Source organism: Choloepus didactylus, chromosome 20 (genome assembly GCF_015220235.1).
Source record: "Choloepus didactylus isolate mChoDid1 chromosome 20, mChoDid1.pri, whole genome shotgun sequence".
Taxonomy (NCBI): domain Eukaryota; kingdom Metazoa; phylum Chordata; class Mammalia; order Pilosa; family Megalonychidae; genus Choloepus; species Choloepus didactylus.
Genome location: NC_051326.1, coordinates 45,471,266 through 45,486,287, shown reverse-complemented (window position 1 = coordinate 45,486,287; position 15,022 = coordinate 45,471,266). Strand labels below are relative to the sequence as shown.

At 37.3% G+C, this 15,022-nt stretch overlaps 1 protein-coding gene across 1 annotated transcript in view; it reads right to left on the bottom strand.

The window, feature by feature from the left end:
- Positions 1-15,022, bottom strand: part of ERICH1 (glutamate rich 1) — a 137,033-nt gene that overhangs the window by 90,482 nt on the left and 31,529 nt on the right. The window contains exon 2 of the mRNA XM_037813174.1: positions 11,209-11,355. Within this exon, the coding sequence (XP_037669102.1) occupies positions 11,209-11,355 (147 nt within the window). The remainder of the gene's footprint in view (positions 1-11,208; positions 11,356-15,022) is intronic.

The following is a 15,022-nucleotide window of genomic DNA, read 5'->3' as shown; positions in this document are numbered from 1 at the left end:
TATCTACTTGTTTTATATTCAATTTTATTGAGACACATTCACATACCATACAATCATCCACAGTGTACAATCAGTTGTTCACAGTACCATTATATAGTTGTGCATTCATCACCATAATTAATTTGTGAACATTTTCATTAACACACACAAAAAAGAATAAGAAAAAAATGTTAAAGTAAAAAAGAACACCCAAAACACCCATCCCCCATCTCTCCCTATTATATATGTATTTTTTTAAATTTTAAAATTATTTATCAAAAAAAAATTCCAAACAAAATAAAGCAAACCAATGGGAAAAACAAATGTCCTGAAATAACTTCAGTCCTTCCAGTATACTCCCACCATACCCAAAAGAAAATTAACAAACCATAGTCACACCTGAGTATTCCCATATCATTAAGGTCACCCTCAATATCTCGTCTGTTCTTATTAGATTATCATTCCCCTCTTCCCTAGCTGCTGTCTATCTCTAGGTCTCATACTTTCTACAATATAAGACAATTATTTTTCACAGAGTGCACATTAGTGGTGACATACAAGAACTCTCCTTTTGTATCTGGCTTATTTCACGCAGCATTATGTCTTCAAGCTTCATCCATGTTGTCATATGTTTCACGACCTCATGAAAAAAATTTTTTTTTCATTCATCTGTCCACACACTGGATAAAGGAAGTGGGAGCCACAAAGTTTTCACAATCTCATGTTCACACAGTGTAATCTATATAGTTATACAATCATCTTCAAGAATAAAGGTACTGGGTTGCAGTTTAACAGTTTCAAGTATTTCCTTCCAGCTATTCCAATACACGAAAAACTAAAAATGAATATCTATATAATGCATAAGAATAAACTCCAAAATGACCTCTCAACTCTATTTGACATCTCTCAGCCACTGAAACTTTATTTTGTTTCATTTCTCTTCCCCCTTTTGGTCCAAGAAGGCTTTCTCAATCCCATGCCAGGGCCAAGCTCATCCCTGCGAGTCATGTCCCATGTAGCTAGGGAGATTTACATCCCTGGGAGTCAGGTTCCATGCAGGGGAGAGGGCAGTGAGTTTACCTGCAGAGTTGGCTTAGACAGAGAGGTCACATCTGAGCAACAAAAGAGGTTCTCTGGGGGTGACTCTTAGGCACAATTATAAGTAGGCTGAGCCTCTTTTTTGCAATAAGAAACTTCATAAGGGCAAGCCCCAAGATTGAGGGCTCAGCCTTCTGAATTGGTACCCCCAATGCTTGTGAGAATTTCATTAGTTCCCCAGGTGGGGAAATTTAATATTTCCACATTTTCCCCTAGTCCCTCAGGGGGGCTTTGCAAACACATTTTTATTCTCTGCCCAAATTACTCTGGGATGTCCTGGGGCTTCACACTAACCTATAAAAACCAACCAGATTTCACTTTCTGTTCAATGTTCCATGTAATTATGATGTTTGAATAAACTGACCATACAAGTTAAATTATATAGTGTGTTATAAAAAATATAGATTTTGCACCTAATAAACATCTCTTCCTTTGGTCTACACAGAAGTTAAAACTTTAAAAACACCGTCAATATCATCCTTTACCTTTTAGTCTGATTTACCTTAGTCCTAACCAAGGCCATTTCGTTCATATCTCTAATTGAAGTCTGATCTCTTTTTCCAGACTCTTTAACAGTTGCTGTATGGCGTCATGCTGACATTCATTGCTGCCGGACTCTGGCTCTGATTCTTAGGTGTCATACAGATACCCAGAGTTTCAGGGACCAACCAGGTTATACACAATGAGCTCAGCATCTCAGAATACAGAAATAGCCATTACAACTCAGGAATAGATGTAATTGCTGTAAGAGCTTACAGTCTAGGAACCTTTACAATAAGCCTTCTCCTGATAACCTATGCTCTCAGACTCAATTCTCAGAGTTTGCACACTGTAATTAGTCCATATTAGAGAGGCATTAAATGTTTTTCTTTTCATTTCTGGTTTATTTCACTCAACATACTGTCCTCAATGTCCATTCACCTCACTACTTTACTCCTTCTTGAAGCAGCTCAATATTCCATTGTATGTATCCACCACAGTTCACCATTCCTTTCATCAGTCGATGTACCCTTTGGCCACCTCCGTCCACTGCAAATCATGAATACTGACACCATAAACCCCACTAGGCAAATGTCTACTCATGTCCCTCTTTTCAGTTCTTCCAAGTACATACCCAATCATCGAGTTGCAGGACCATATGGCAACCACATGCTTAGCTTCCTGTGGAACCAACACACTGCCCTCGAGATGGGCTGCACCATTCTACTTCCCCATCAGTGGTGATTAGGTACATCCCTTTTCCACATTTTCTCCAGCACTTGTATCCCTCTGTTTATTTTAGATGGTTTTATTCACACACCATACATTCCATCCTAACCATCAAATGGTTCCCTGTATAATCACATAGTTATGCACATACCACCAATATCTATAAAAAGAAATTTCCATTTCTTCCATAAAAAGGAAGAGGCAAAAAAAGAAAAAAAGGAAAAAAAATGTGGACTAAAAAACAAAAGAAAAAAACAAAATTAAAATATAATACAATAAAAAAAATCGGACAATACCACCAATGACAAGAATCCCATATCCCTCCCTTAAATCTCCCTCTTTAGCTTTGGTATATTGCCTTTGTTACAATTAATGGAAGCATATTACAATGCTACTGTTAACTATAGACTCTAATCTGCAATGATTGTATTTGTTGCTCAAAAATGTTAAAAACAGTCTTATATGTGTACATTTAATCACAATCATTGACCACCTTAGGTTTCATTAAGTTATACAGTCCCAGTCTTTATCTTCTATCTTTCCTTCTGGTGTCCTACATGCCCCTAACCTTCCTCTTTCAACCATACTCACAGTCATCTTTGTTCAGTGTACTTACAATGTGTTACCATCACCCAATATTGTATTCCAAACCTCCTTTTCCTGTCTTTTCCTATCTGCCTGTAGTGCTCCTTTTAGTATTTCCTGTAGAGCAGGTATCTTGTTCACAAACACTCTCAGTGTCTGTTTGAGAATATTTTAAACTCTCCTTCATTTTTTAAGGACAGTTTTGCTGGATATAGAATTCTTGGTTGGCAGTTTTTCTGTTTCAGTATCTTAAATATATCACACCATTGCCTTCTTGCCTCCACAGTTTCTACTGAGAAATCTGTACATGGTCTTATCGAGCTTCCGTTGTACGTGATGGATCACTTTTCTCTTACTGCTTTCACAATTCTCTCTTTGTTTATGACATTTGATAATATGATTATTAAGTGTCTTGGCATACATTCATTTGGATCTATTCTGTTTGGGGCACGCTGCACTTCTTGGATCTGTAATTTTATTTCTTTCATAGGAGATGGGAAATTTTTGGTGATTATTTGCTCCATTATTGTTTCTGCACCTTTTCCCTTCTCTTCTCGTTCTGGGATACCCATGTCACATATATTCTGCACTTCATGTTGTCATTCTGTTCCCTGAGATGCTGCTCACATTTTTCTATTCTCTTCCTTGTCTGTTCTTTTGTGTGTAGGATTTCAGATGTCCTGTCCTCTAGTTCCTGAATCCTTTCTTCTGCCTTTTCAAATCTGCTGTTGTACGTCTCCACTGTGTTTTTCGTCTCTTCTATTGTGCCTTTCATTTCCATAAATTCTACCAATTTTTTTTTCAAACTTCAAAGTACTTCCATATGTTTGCCCAATGTCTTCTTTATATCCTTCATCTCTTTTGCCAAATCTTCTCTCAACTCATTGATTTGATTTTTTAATTGATTTAGCATATGTGTTTGAAGATCTCTAATTAGTTGTTTCAACTCTTGTATCTCATTTGAAGTGTAAGTTTGTTCCTTTGATTGGGCCAAATCTTCAGTTTTCCTAATGTGACTCATAAGTTTTTGTTGTCTAGGCATCTGGTTTCTTTGACTACCCCAATCAGATTTTCCCAGACCAGAGGGGCCCTGGTCTCAGGCTGAAGGTGTAATCAGTATCATGCTTCCCTGAGGATGAGACCCAGCAGTTGGTCAGACTTTCTTGTGAGGCCTCTAGACTCTGATTTTCCTATCCTGTCCAGCAGGTGGTGCTTATCAGCCCGCAGCTCCCCACTGGTGTAAAGAGGTGTGTTCCCTTTAATTCTCAGTAGACCCTGTCCTGGCCAGAGTCCGAGGGTGTCAGAAGCCAAGCTTAAGTTGTTTCTGCCCCCCCCCCCCCGCTGCCCCCAGGCCATGGGGTCTGAATTCTCTGAGGGAGGGCAGCCACTTGAGCTGGGTCCCATCCCCCTTTTCTTAGGGATGATAAACCCTTTAGGGAGTTATCTCCTACACTGGAATTCCTTCTTTGTCTCTCTCTCTCAAGTCCACCCTTGCCTGGGTCTGCACTGACAGGTGAAAATGCCCAAGGCTTTCTCTAATGAGCTACTTAGAATGGGAAGGAAAAAAAGGAAAAAGAGAGAAAGCCCCTTTTCAGAGCCAGTCTCCCGATCCCCAATTTCACTGGTTGAGCAATGTTGGTACCCAGTTCTCTGTTCCCCTCTCTTGGGACACAGCCGTTTTCTAGTATTCTGAGCTCAGTCATCTCCAAAAGCCTCTGTTTTTATTTACTTTCCATCACCCCTGCATTCTCTCTGCTGGGAGAGACCTCAGGTTTCCTTTCCTGCTTGCTCCAGGTTTATCTGTGCTTGTAGCTTGTATTAAGTAGTCCAAATTTGTTAATTAAAACCAAAATGGAGTTTGATTGAGCTACTTTCCCTTGCTCCTGGTAGCTTGCCTCTTTTTTCCATAGGGAAGTGTTACAACTCAGCTTGCCATGCCATTTGGGGAGGGGTGCCAGCTCTGCAGTTTTGGGAGCTTTTCTTACAGTCTATGCTTTGATCTCAGCCATTCCATCCATTCCAGGTTGGTGTACAATGTGTGTCCTATCAAAGATATCCCCCAACAGTTGTTCCTGACTATTTACCAGTTGTTCCTGACTATTTACTAGTTGCACTAGAGGACTAACTAGATTCCACACCTCTGTATGCCACCATCTTGCCCTGCCTCTGCCCACTTTTAATGGGCTGTTAAATATTAATGGTTCCTACATATTGTAGATACAAGTCTTGTCAGATATGTTCAACTGATTTTTTTGACAAAGGTACAAAATAAGTTCAATTGGGAGAGGAAAGTCATTTTTAATAAATCAACTTAAACAATTGTGTATCACTGGGGAGGGGGCAGTGACCCTTGACCTCTATCTCACCAATTGGAAATGGAACACAGACCTTAACAGGAAACCCAGAACAATAAAACTAATTCAGTCAATTAGAAACAAGACAAGGATGTCTGTTCTCACCATTTACACTGAATATTATACTGGAGATTCTAGCCAGGGCAATTAGGCAAGCAAAGAAAATAAAAGGCATCCAGATTGGACAGAAAGAAGTAAAACTATCTCTCTTCACAGATGACATCATCTTATATACAGAAAATCCTAAAGAATCCATAAGTACACACATACATATCAACTATTAGAAATGAGTTCAGGAAAGTCACAGGATATAAGATCAATATACAAAAATCAGTTGTATTTCTATATACTAGAAATGAAATTAAGAATGCAAAAATTAAATTAATGAAATTAATCCAAAAATTAGGAAAGAATTCCATTTACAATGGCATCAAAGTGAATAAAACACTTAGAATAAAAAATAGAACTTCCAGCCTGAAAACTACAAAACATCACTGAAAGAAATTAAAGAAGTACTAAAGAAATGGAAAATACCCTACATGCAAGGATTAGACAACTTAATATCATTAATAATGGCAATACTCCCCAGTGGTCTGCAGATTCGGTGCAATCTCTATCAAAATTCCAACGGCCTTTTTTTTTTTTTTTTTTTTTTCCAGAAATGGATAAGCTGATCCTAAAATTCACAAGGATTTGCAAGGGACATTTAATAGCAAAAACAAACCTTGAAAAAGAAGAGCAAAATTAGAGAACTCACAGTTTCTGATTTCAAAATTTACTATAAAGCTACAGTAATCATAACCTATAGGCATTAAGGATAGACAGACAGACAAATGGAATACAATCAAAGTCCAGAAATTAACCTCCACATCAGTTGATTTTTGACAAGCATGCCAAGACCTTCAATGGGAAAGAAGAGTCTCCTCAACAAATGGTGCTGGGATAACTGGATATTCACATGCAAAAGAATGTGGTTAGACCCCTGTGCCAGTTTGGATGTATTATGTCTCCCAAAATACAATGTTCTTTGATGCAATCTTGTGGGGGCAGATGTATTAGTGTTGATTAGATAGTAATTCTTTGATTGAGTGTTTCGATGGAGATGTGACTCATTCAACTGTGAGCAAGATCTCTGATTGGATAATTTCCACGGAAGTGTTACCCCACCCATTCAGGGTGGGTCTGAATTAAATCACTGGAGCCATATAAGAAGCTGACAAACAGAAGAAACTCAGAGCAACTGAGAGTGACATTTTGAAGAGTTGCTGCAGCTAAGAAAGGACAAAATGCCCCAAGAGCAACATTTTGGAGAATGACATTTTGAAATGCAACCTGGGAGCAAGGAGATGCCAGCCACTTGCCTTTCCAGCTAACAGGTTTTCCGGATGCCTGTGGACTTTCTCCGGTGAAGGTACCCAATTGTTGATGCTTTACTTTGGACATTTTATGGCCTTAAGACTGTAACTTACAACCAAATAAACCCCCTTTATAAAAGCCAATCCATTTCTGGTGTTTTGCCTAATGGCAGCATTAGCAAACCAGAACAACCCCTACTTCACTATATGCAAAAATTAATTCAAAATGCATTAATTAAGACCTAAATGTAAGAGCTCAAACTATAAAATTCTTAGGAGAAAATGAAAGTGTAAACCTTCATGACCCTGGATTTGGCAACAGATTCTTAGTTACGATACTAGAAGTACAAGCAGCTGAAGAAAAAGCAGTTATACTGAACTTCATCAAACTGAAAAACTTTTATGCTTCAAAGGACGCCATCAAGAAAATGAAAAGACAGCTCACAAACTGGGAGAAAATGTCTGCGAACATGTATCTGATAAGGGTCTAATATTCAGAATACATAACCAACTCTTACAACTCAACAACAAAGGGACAAATAATCCAATTAAAAAATGGCCAAAGGACTTGAACAGACATTTCTCCAAAGAAAATATAAAAATGACCAATAAACACATGAAAGATAGTCAATATTCTTGGTTATTAGGGAAATGTAAATCAAAACCACAATGAGACACCACTTCTTACTTATTAGAATGGCTACCAAAACACACACACACACACACACACACACACACTCTGACACACATACAAAATAACCAGTGTTGGTAAGGATGTGGGGAATTGGACTCCTCATACATTCCTGGTGGGAATATGAAATGGTACAGCCACTACAGAAAAATTTGGCAGTTCATCAAAAAGTTCAACATAGATTTACCATATGACCCAGCAATTCCATTCCTTAGGAATTGAAAACTTATGTTCATACAAAAATGTGTACAGGGATATTCATAGCAGCATTATTCATAATGGCTAAAAAGTGAAAATAACCCAAATGTCCATCAAGTGATAAATGGATAAACATAATGTAGTATATCTATACAATGGAATATTATTAAGCCATAAAAAGGAATGAAGCACTGAAACATGCGACAATGTGGATGAACCTTGAAAACATTATAATATAAAGTGAGAGAAGTCAAATACAAAATGTCACAAATTGTAGGACTCTGTTTATGTGAAAAGTCCACAACAGCAAATTCATAGAGACAGAAAGCAAATTAGTGATTTCCAGAGACTGTGGACAGGGAGGAATGGAGAGTGACTGCTTAACAGATATAGGGTTTCTTTTTGGGGTGATAAAAATGTTCTGGAATTAGATAATGGTGATGGTTGAAAAACACTGTGAATATATTAAAAAAAAAAAAAAAAAAAAACAACACCAAATTGTACATTTTAAAATGGTTAAATTGGTGAATTTTATGTTATATGGATTTTAATGTAAAAAAATGTTGCTGCAGTATGTATGGGGTTTTCTCATAAAAATAATACAAGTTAGGCTGTTTAGCATCTATGAAATAATAAAGCTCTCAATAAAACCTATACCTCTGTTTGTTGCTAAAACCATGTAAAATGGTACATGGTTTTTCTCACCCATACTATGTTTTCCCAGAACACCCAACACACTGCAGGCCTCTCAGAGAGGTAGAGGACTGTTCTGAAAGTAAAGAGAGGTATGAAGCATGCACACAGTGCTATAAAGAAACAGGAATCCTGAGGCTTTGTCAGGTCCTGCTTTGAAGTCCATCCTGAGTCACAGCCACTTTCCTGCCTTGTAACACTGTATCTTTATTATAAATTCCCTTTATAGAAAACTTAAGTCAGTGCCAAGTGGTTTAGTAACATAACAAAGAGTCTAAATTGTCCATGGCATACTGACTTAATACTTACCTGCTGTTAACAATTCAAAGACATCAGGCACTACAGAATAGAGTTTTGCACCTTCAAAATCACACCAGTGGGACTGAGGCACTGAGGAAAACCAGAGCAGATGATAGCACACACGTACCCTTGTTCTGACATGGAGTCTTGCCTAAGTCCTCTCACTCTGCACTGCCCTCGCACTCACTTCCCTGGGATATGCCCCTTCATGCTGCTGGGTTTCCTATTATTCATAGTTCCTGCTTCTTCACTTCCACCTGGACATTGGCATTTATTGTGATCAGCGCTCCACTTGTTCACAGAACACGGTTTCAGACACTTTAGCACCTCCTTTTGCAGCCTTGATCTCAGCTCAGGCTCTGCAGTATGCTCACACTAACTCCCAGATGTCTTGTAAAGAAAGCAATTCTGACTAGATTAAAAAAATGCATTTATACTCAATAATCCTTTTATTCACTCATATCATGCTAAATTTATTTGATAAAATGAGATTCTACACTTTCAAAACTAGTCTTTTTTATACAATAAACTCATTCTGAGATCAATTTTACATTGATATTTTGATTTTTAATTCAATGTCTTCATATTAAATAACAGTATCTTACAAATGCCACTGAAATGAAGTGATTAAACATTGAAGTTTTTACAAAAAGGAATCACTCAGTAGATCATAAACAGCTTTAAAGAAAGTTAAGACATTTGTAACAATCAAAATGAACCCATCCACTTAAAAGTTTAAAATCATCTAATATTAACTTGAAATAATCACTCCTGGATGTTCTAAGCTTCTCATCTGTCGTTTCTACATATGTATATACTTTATCTTAGTAACATATGAATAATGATTTAAAGAATTGTCTCAGCCATATTCAGAAAGAGAAATGAGGTACTGCAGTGTTTATTTCTAAATTAGTTATTCATCTTCTAGGATGAAACTGTATTTGATACACTGGCCTGGAATTTATAGAGGTGAATTTCTCACTTAGTAATAATCCATCTATGAATAAAGCTTCCATTGTCCCATCTTACCTAATCTTCCTACCACCAGTTACATTACTATTGAATAATTACTGCTAAAACTTTCTTGGAGGAGGGAAGAAAAAGCAAATAGATCCTAAAAAACAAAATTTAAAAGAAAATTAAGAATGTTGGCTACATCCCATTCAGAGAGAAAGGGGAAATATTAGGGATGGCCTACTTATCATAAGTGACACACTAGCACAAAACATCCTCTTCATACCACCTACTTTTTTTTTTTTTTTTTTTAACTTTGTTATACCAATTGAAAAAACAAGTAAATTTCTAATAGGTAAAACAGGTATATTCTGTGAAAAATACAGATGCATTTAACATTAATCATTTATTCTTTAGGATTAGTTTGAACAATCTTAGCTTTTTCCTAATATTTTGCTGGAATCTATATCAGAACAGAGACAGCTAAGTTTAGAAGAAGGTGCATTTGTACATGATGGCCTTGGTGGGATGCTACACTAGAATCTTAAAGCATCTTGAAAAGAGAAAGGCATATAAGAAGGACAAAGGAAGGGAACATGGAAAACACTGATTTGTTGTAGATGAAAAGTGTTCTTGGTGTTAACTCTGAATATAAAAGAGGTGAAATAAACTTTTTGCATCCTTGTTTGTGTTATATACCACCAGTTTCAGAAACCAGAATTGTGTCCATGAGCCTTCCACTGTATTACAGGTTAAGTAGGTTTTTCGGGGGCCTGCCTGGAAATCTAAGCACCATGCGCTGCATTGTTTCTGTGGTGTATGTATTCCAAGTAAATAGAGACATGACCTGGAGGGCAGGAAACAGATTTGTGGCATTATTGAACCTGCTGGTTGAGATCCCTTCAGGGGAGTGTTATAAGATATACGAATAAAGAGGGAATTAAATGGAGTCCTTTTTCTCAAAGTTATTTAGCTGAGCAGCAGGAGAAAGAAGAAATGCTTTAGGAACAGAATTGTATGAAGAACAAATGCCCAGTGAGAGACTCACCAAAGAGATGTGGGAATGATCCCGGGAGAGGATACTCAGGAATCCACATTTGCTTTATGTATTTATGTATCTATCCAACCACAGTGGCTCTACCCACTTATACCTGTAACTTCATTGTGGTCTATTTACATGTCTCGCCATACCATGGCCTCTCACTATGTTAAAACTGCTGCCTGGTTAGAGAACTAGAGTCAATGAAGCTTTCACTGTGGACAATAAGGCCACTCAAGTGATCTTGGGTAAGGCTGTCACTGGGATGGACATCTGTCAAAGACTAGCTGACAATCCAGTGGCCTTTCCACTACTGAACACAAAGTAAATGAGGGACCAAGAAGGTTGTACGGAGCTCAGTACAGTGACCAGAGAGAGGGACAGTGTCAGCCAAGGACTGGCTGAACCAATACCCCTACTCAACAGTCCAACCTTCAAGTCCAAAAAGACAACTTTTGAATAAACTCAAAACAAAAAAAGAATATTTCAATCTTGTCTTTGGTTAGAAAACACTTAGACTGGCACCTTCCTTCCACAAGTACATTTTTTTCACTCATCAGAAGCTTGTATGTAAAATGAACTATACCCAGTCCCTCCCAGCATGCAAACTGCATCCTGCAGTCAAGAACTTTGCAAAATTGAGTTCCCAAACAGATGCCCGAAGCCTCAAAGCACATATTCTCCAGTGTAAATGCAGATTCTTGAGATTGAAATAAACATCTTTAACCTATTGTTACCTGCAAACATAATTACCTGTAGAAGGTTGAATGCTCTCGGATTTTGCTTTCTTAGGCGTCACTTTCTCGGGTGGTTTCTCCGAGGTGAGAGTCACTGGTGCTTTCTTTTCTTGGCCATTTGGAACATTAGGAAAAAGCTTCTTCAGCACTTTTTCCACAAACACTGGAAAGGTAACGGATTAAAAAAAAGAAAGGAAAGGAATTACTTATGGCAGTTTTGTTGAGGTTACATATGGCTTTTACTTAAAACAAAACAAAAACATCGTGAGAGTAGCACTCAGAGAGCCTGGAACACTGTGCTTCCTGCTGAACCTCTCTCCAAGGAGCAAGCAATATAGGATGTATAGGCTTATGTGCAAAAGGGCAGGGAAGTCGGTGGAAGGAAGAGAAAAGATGGTATGAGCGTAGGTGTTTGTATTTGGGCTTGCATGTATTTCTATTTTTCATCCTAATGTTTCTTATCTCTTGTAGATTTTCTATGTAAAATATAGACTGTGAATCAGTTTCAGAATTTGGGGGTTTGAGGTCTTGGATACTAAGCACACTACTAGGAAGGATAGGTTCAAGGTGCAGTTCACACAGAATACCTCAAACACAGATGGGTGGATAGGTACAGCAAAGCAGTTATCACTGGAAAGACGAGGTCTAAGGGAGAAGGCCAGCAAGGCGAGTACAATGCATCCATTACCAACAGCTCCAGTAATGCATTTCATTTGCATCTCTCTCCAGTTTAAATGGAACATGCCAACAACTATAACTGAGGAAACAATTCTGCTATAGCTAATATGGATTTAACAAGTAGGTAGAGTTCTTCACTATATTTTAGTTTACATTCTCCCTTTAATGGAGCAAAAAAGCTGTCACGATGAATAAATATTTCCGTCCTGATTTAAGTGTGGTTAATGAACAGGTACTAATCTCAAAATAGCATATTAGAAAAGCTGAGAGGAAAACGTTAATAAAACATATTTGTTTTACTCTTGTTAAATTAAGAAGATAAAAAAAAAAAAAAAAAATCGAGAGCTCCTTTGAAGTAACCAGAAGTTCTCAATCAGAAATAAGAATGCCTTAAGAAAGAGTTCTGGTACTTTAAGATTACATAGTGGAAGATTTAAATGCAGACATAATTGAAGATATGTATTAATTTATAACATGAGATTGGAATAAACTAGAGGTGATTTACAGGTTAAGTAGGGAATATTAGTTGGTCCTTCATCGGATCACTACACCTCAAGCATATACCCTTCCTATCTCAGTTAATATATATATTAGAAATAGCTCCCCTTCAACGTGTTCTAGCTCTAACACTTTTTTTTTTTTAAGGGGGGGCCTCTTCCAGCCTGATGTTAACCAAAACTTCCAGTGGCCTTCTCAGATAATCTCATAAAACCTAAATAATGCTCAGCCAGGAAAATAGGTAGAACACAAATTTTATTAATAGAGTAACAGCTGATATTAATCTCTGCAATCTAGCAGTTCCCAGTGATTAAGAATGCTCTCCTTGGTGGGAGGAAGAAAACCTCTAATTAAATGGAAAATGGTAGCTGTAATATTATTTTTTTAAGACTACAGAATTGACAAGGTCTAGTCAATAAAATACTCTCCACGCACTTTATTTATTTATTTATTTGTATATTATATAAAACCTACCTCAGCACAGGACGTTGCACAAAGTTTGTTTTCAGTACAAATCTGTTGTGGAGAGATGTTCCTAAATGCCCTCTACAGAAAGGTTAATACATTGTCTGGCTTTGTGATTATTCTTGTAAACAATATGAATGACCATGCATGTAATAAACCTCAGAGTAATCACCTTATGTGGAAGCCCTTAGGGAAGAGACAGTTTACTTTAATGTTTTTGAAAATGTACTGTTGTGCTGGAAAATACATCCAAAAGGAAGATTCCCAAACTTCGGAAAAAAATCATACTATGTATATTTCCTTTAAATGGCAAAGAGAATGTTCTATTCCAGAGGCCTAGAATGGTAATTTCTAGGAAAACAAAAGGCATATTAAAATATACTTTATTTGCAAGCTATCAATAAACCAGAATTTTTATGAATTAGAACAAATTTTATGATAAAATCTTAACCAACTACTCTATTTTACAAATGAGGAATAATGAGCTTAGTGCTTAAAAGATATGCCCAAATTGGTGGCAGCTAGTTGAAATCATTTCTTGTTTCTCTGCTTTCTGGGTGTGTGTGTATGTGTGGAAATGTGAAAATACGACAAAGAAATACTAGATAACAGTCAGCGCCAAGCAATGCTATGTAATCCCTATGGCTGAACGACTATACAAACCAAAAGGACCTGACATAAAAACACAAAACAATCCCACAAAGAAACAAACAAGGATCAAGCCATAATGAGAAAATAAACATCACTGGGAAAAGACCTAACTGAATCAACCATTTAACAACACAGTTTGCTCAAACAAGAAATTTCATCCTTAAGAAAACTGTTTTTAAAAAAATGTGGTAAGAATCTAAGCATACAAGTCTGATCTGCTATAACTCATTTTCCAAGGCTTTCTCATAGATTTCTGAACTGAGAGCCAAGCAGTATGATAAGAACGTGTTAAAGAACAAACATTAATGTCAACATTTTTAATGAATTCAATTAACTGCCCTAAATAAATTATATTTGCAGCCTACTTAACAGTTGTTTTCCACTGATACTATTTTATTTAATGTTGCAAATGAAAAGTTTTGATATAGATGAATCATCATGTTTGGCCACTTCCATAATAAAAATTCTAAAGTGGAAGTCAGAAACAACCTTAAAATTAGTTAGAACATACCTGGATAAATTGCCAGTTGGTAGATATATCACTGTAAAGTATAATCAACACAACATAAACCATATTGGAAATAATAATATTGTCTTTTCTATTACTGATTTTTCCTTCAGAAGAGATTTATTGTAACCTCAATCCATGTATTCTACAGGACCTAAAATCCAAGAATCAATTTACAAGAAGATCTTGCAAAGACCACCAAATCCCAAAGCCTTTTTGATTCTGAGCTCATGAGATATCTGCAGTTTTATACTATATTAAAAGACAGCAGCATGATTGTTGCAGACAGCCTCAACTTGTCTAGAGGTTTAAGACGTGTAGCTCCTTCATCAGGGACACGATTCAGTTAAGACCTGGGTGGTCTAGGCCACATGCCAAGAGGCCATGGATAAGCTTCAGAGGGCTGTAAGGAAATCTTTCTGCAGGTCACCTTTTCTGACAGCTAGCTCCAAGTCAGGTCCTCAACTTATGCTCTAACACTGTTGTCCCAGAGATCCCAAAAGTTCCTGCTCTGGTTATTAACTTTGGTTAGTAGATACTGTGAATTTGGCTACTTTAGGGTATTTAGCACCACTTATAAACTAGACCTGTTTCTGAGTTCATGAGAAACTGTTTCAGTTGTGGAAAACACTTATTTCTACCCTCACCCAAACTCTCCCATGTGGACAAACCAAATCAAAACTGATAGTTACCCAGGTTCTAAGACCAGAGAACTCTTTCTTATAGAGTTCTTAAGAAATCACTATGGTCCATGAGTGGGCTATCTTCATTGCCCAATCACTGTTCCACAGAATGGCTGGCAATGGATAGGATGAACAGACTCAGACTGCAGCATGGCTGATGCTGGGACCCCTTGCTATGGTTCTGAGATCCCTATTTTAGGGAAAACTGAAGACAGCTGAAGTTTGGAATATCAACCAAAGAAATACTCAACTGCTGCAGCCCCTTGCCCATTACAAGGCTGTCTCCTTATATCACCAGAAGTGTCAGTTGCTTCAATTGCTATAGCAGAAGAGCTATTTGCTAACAG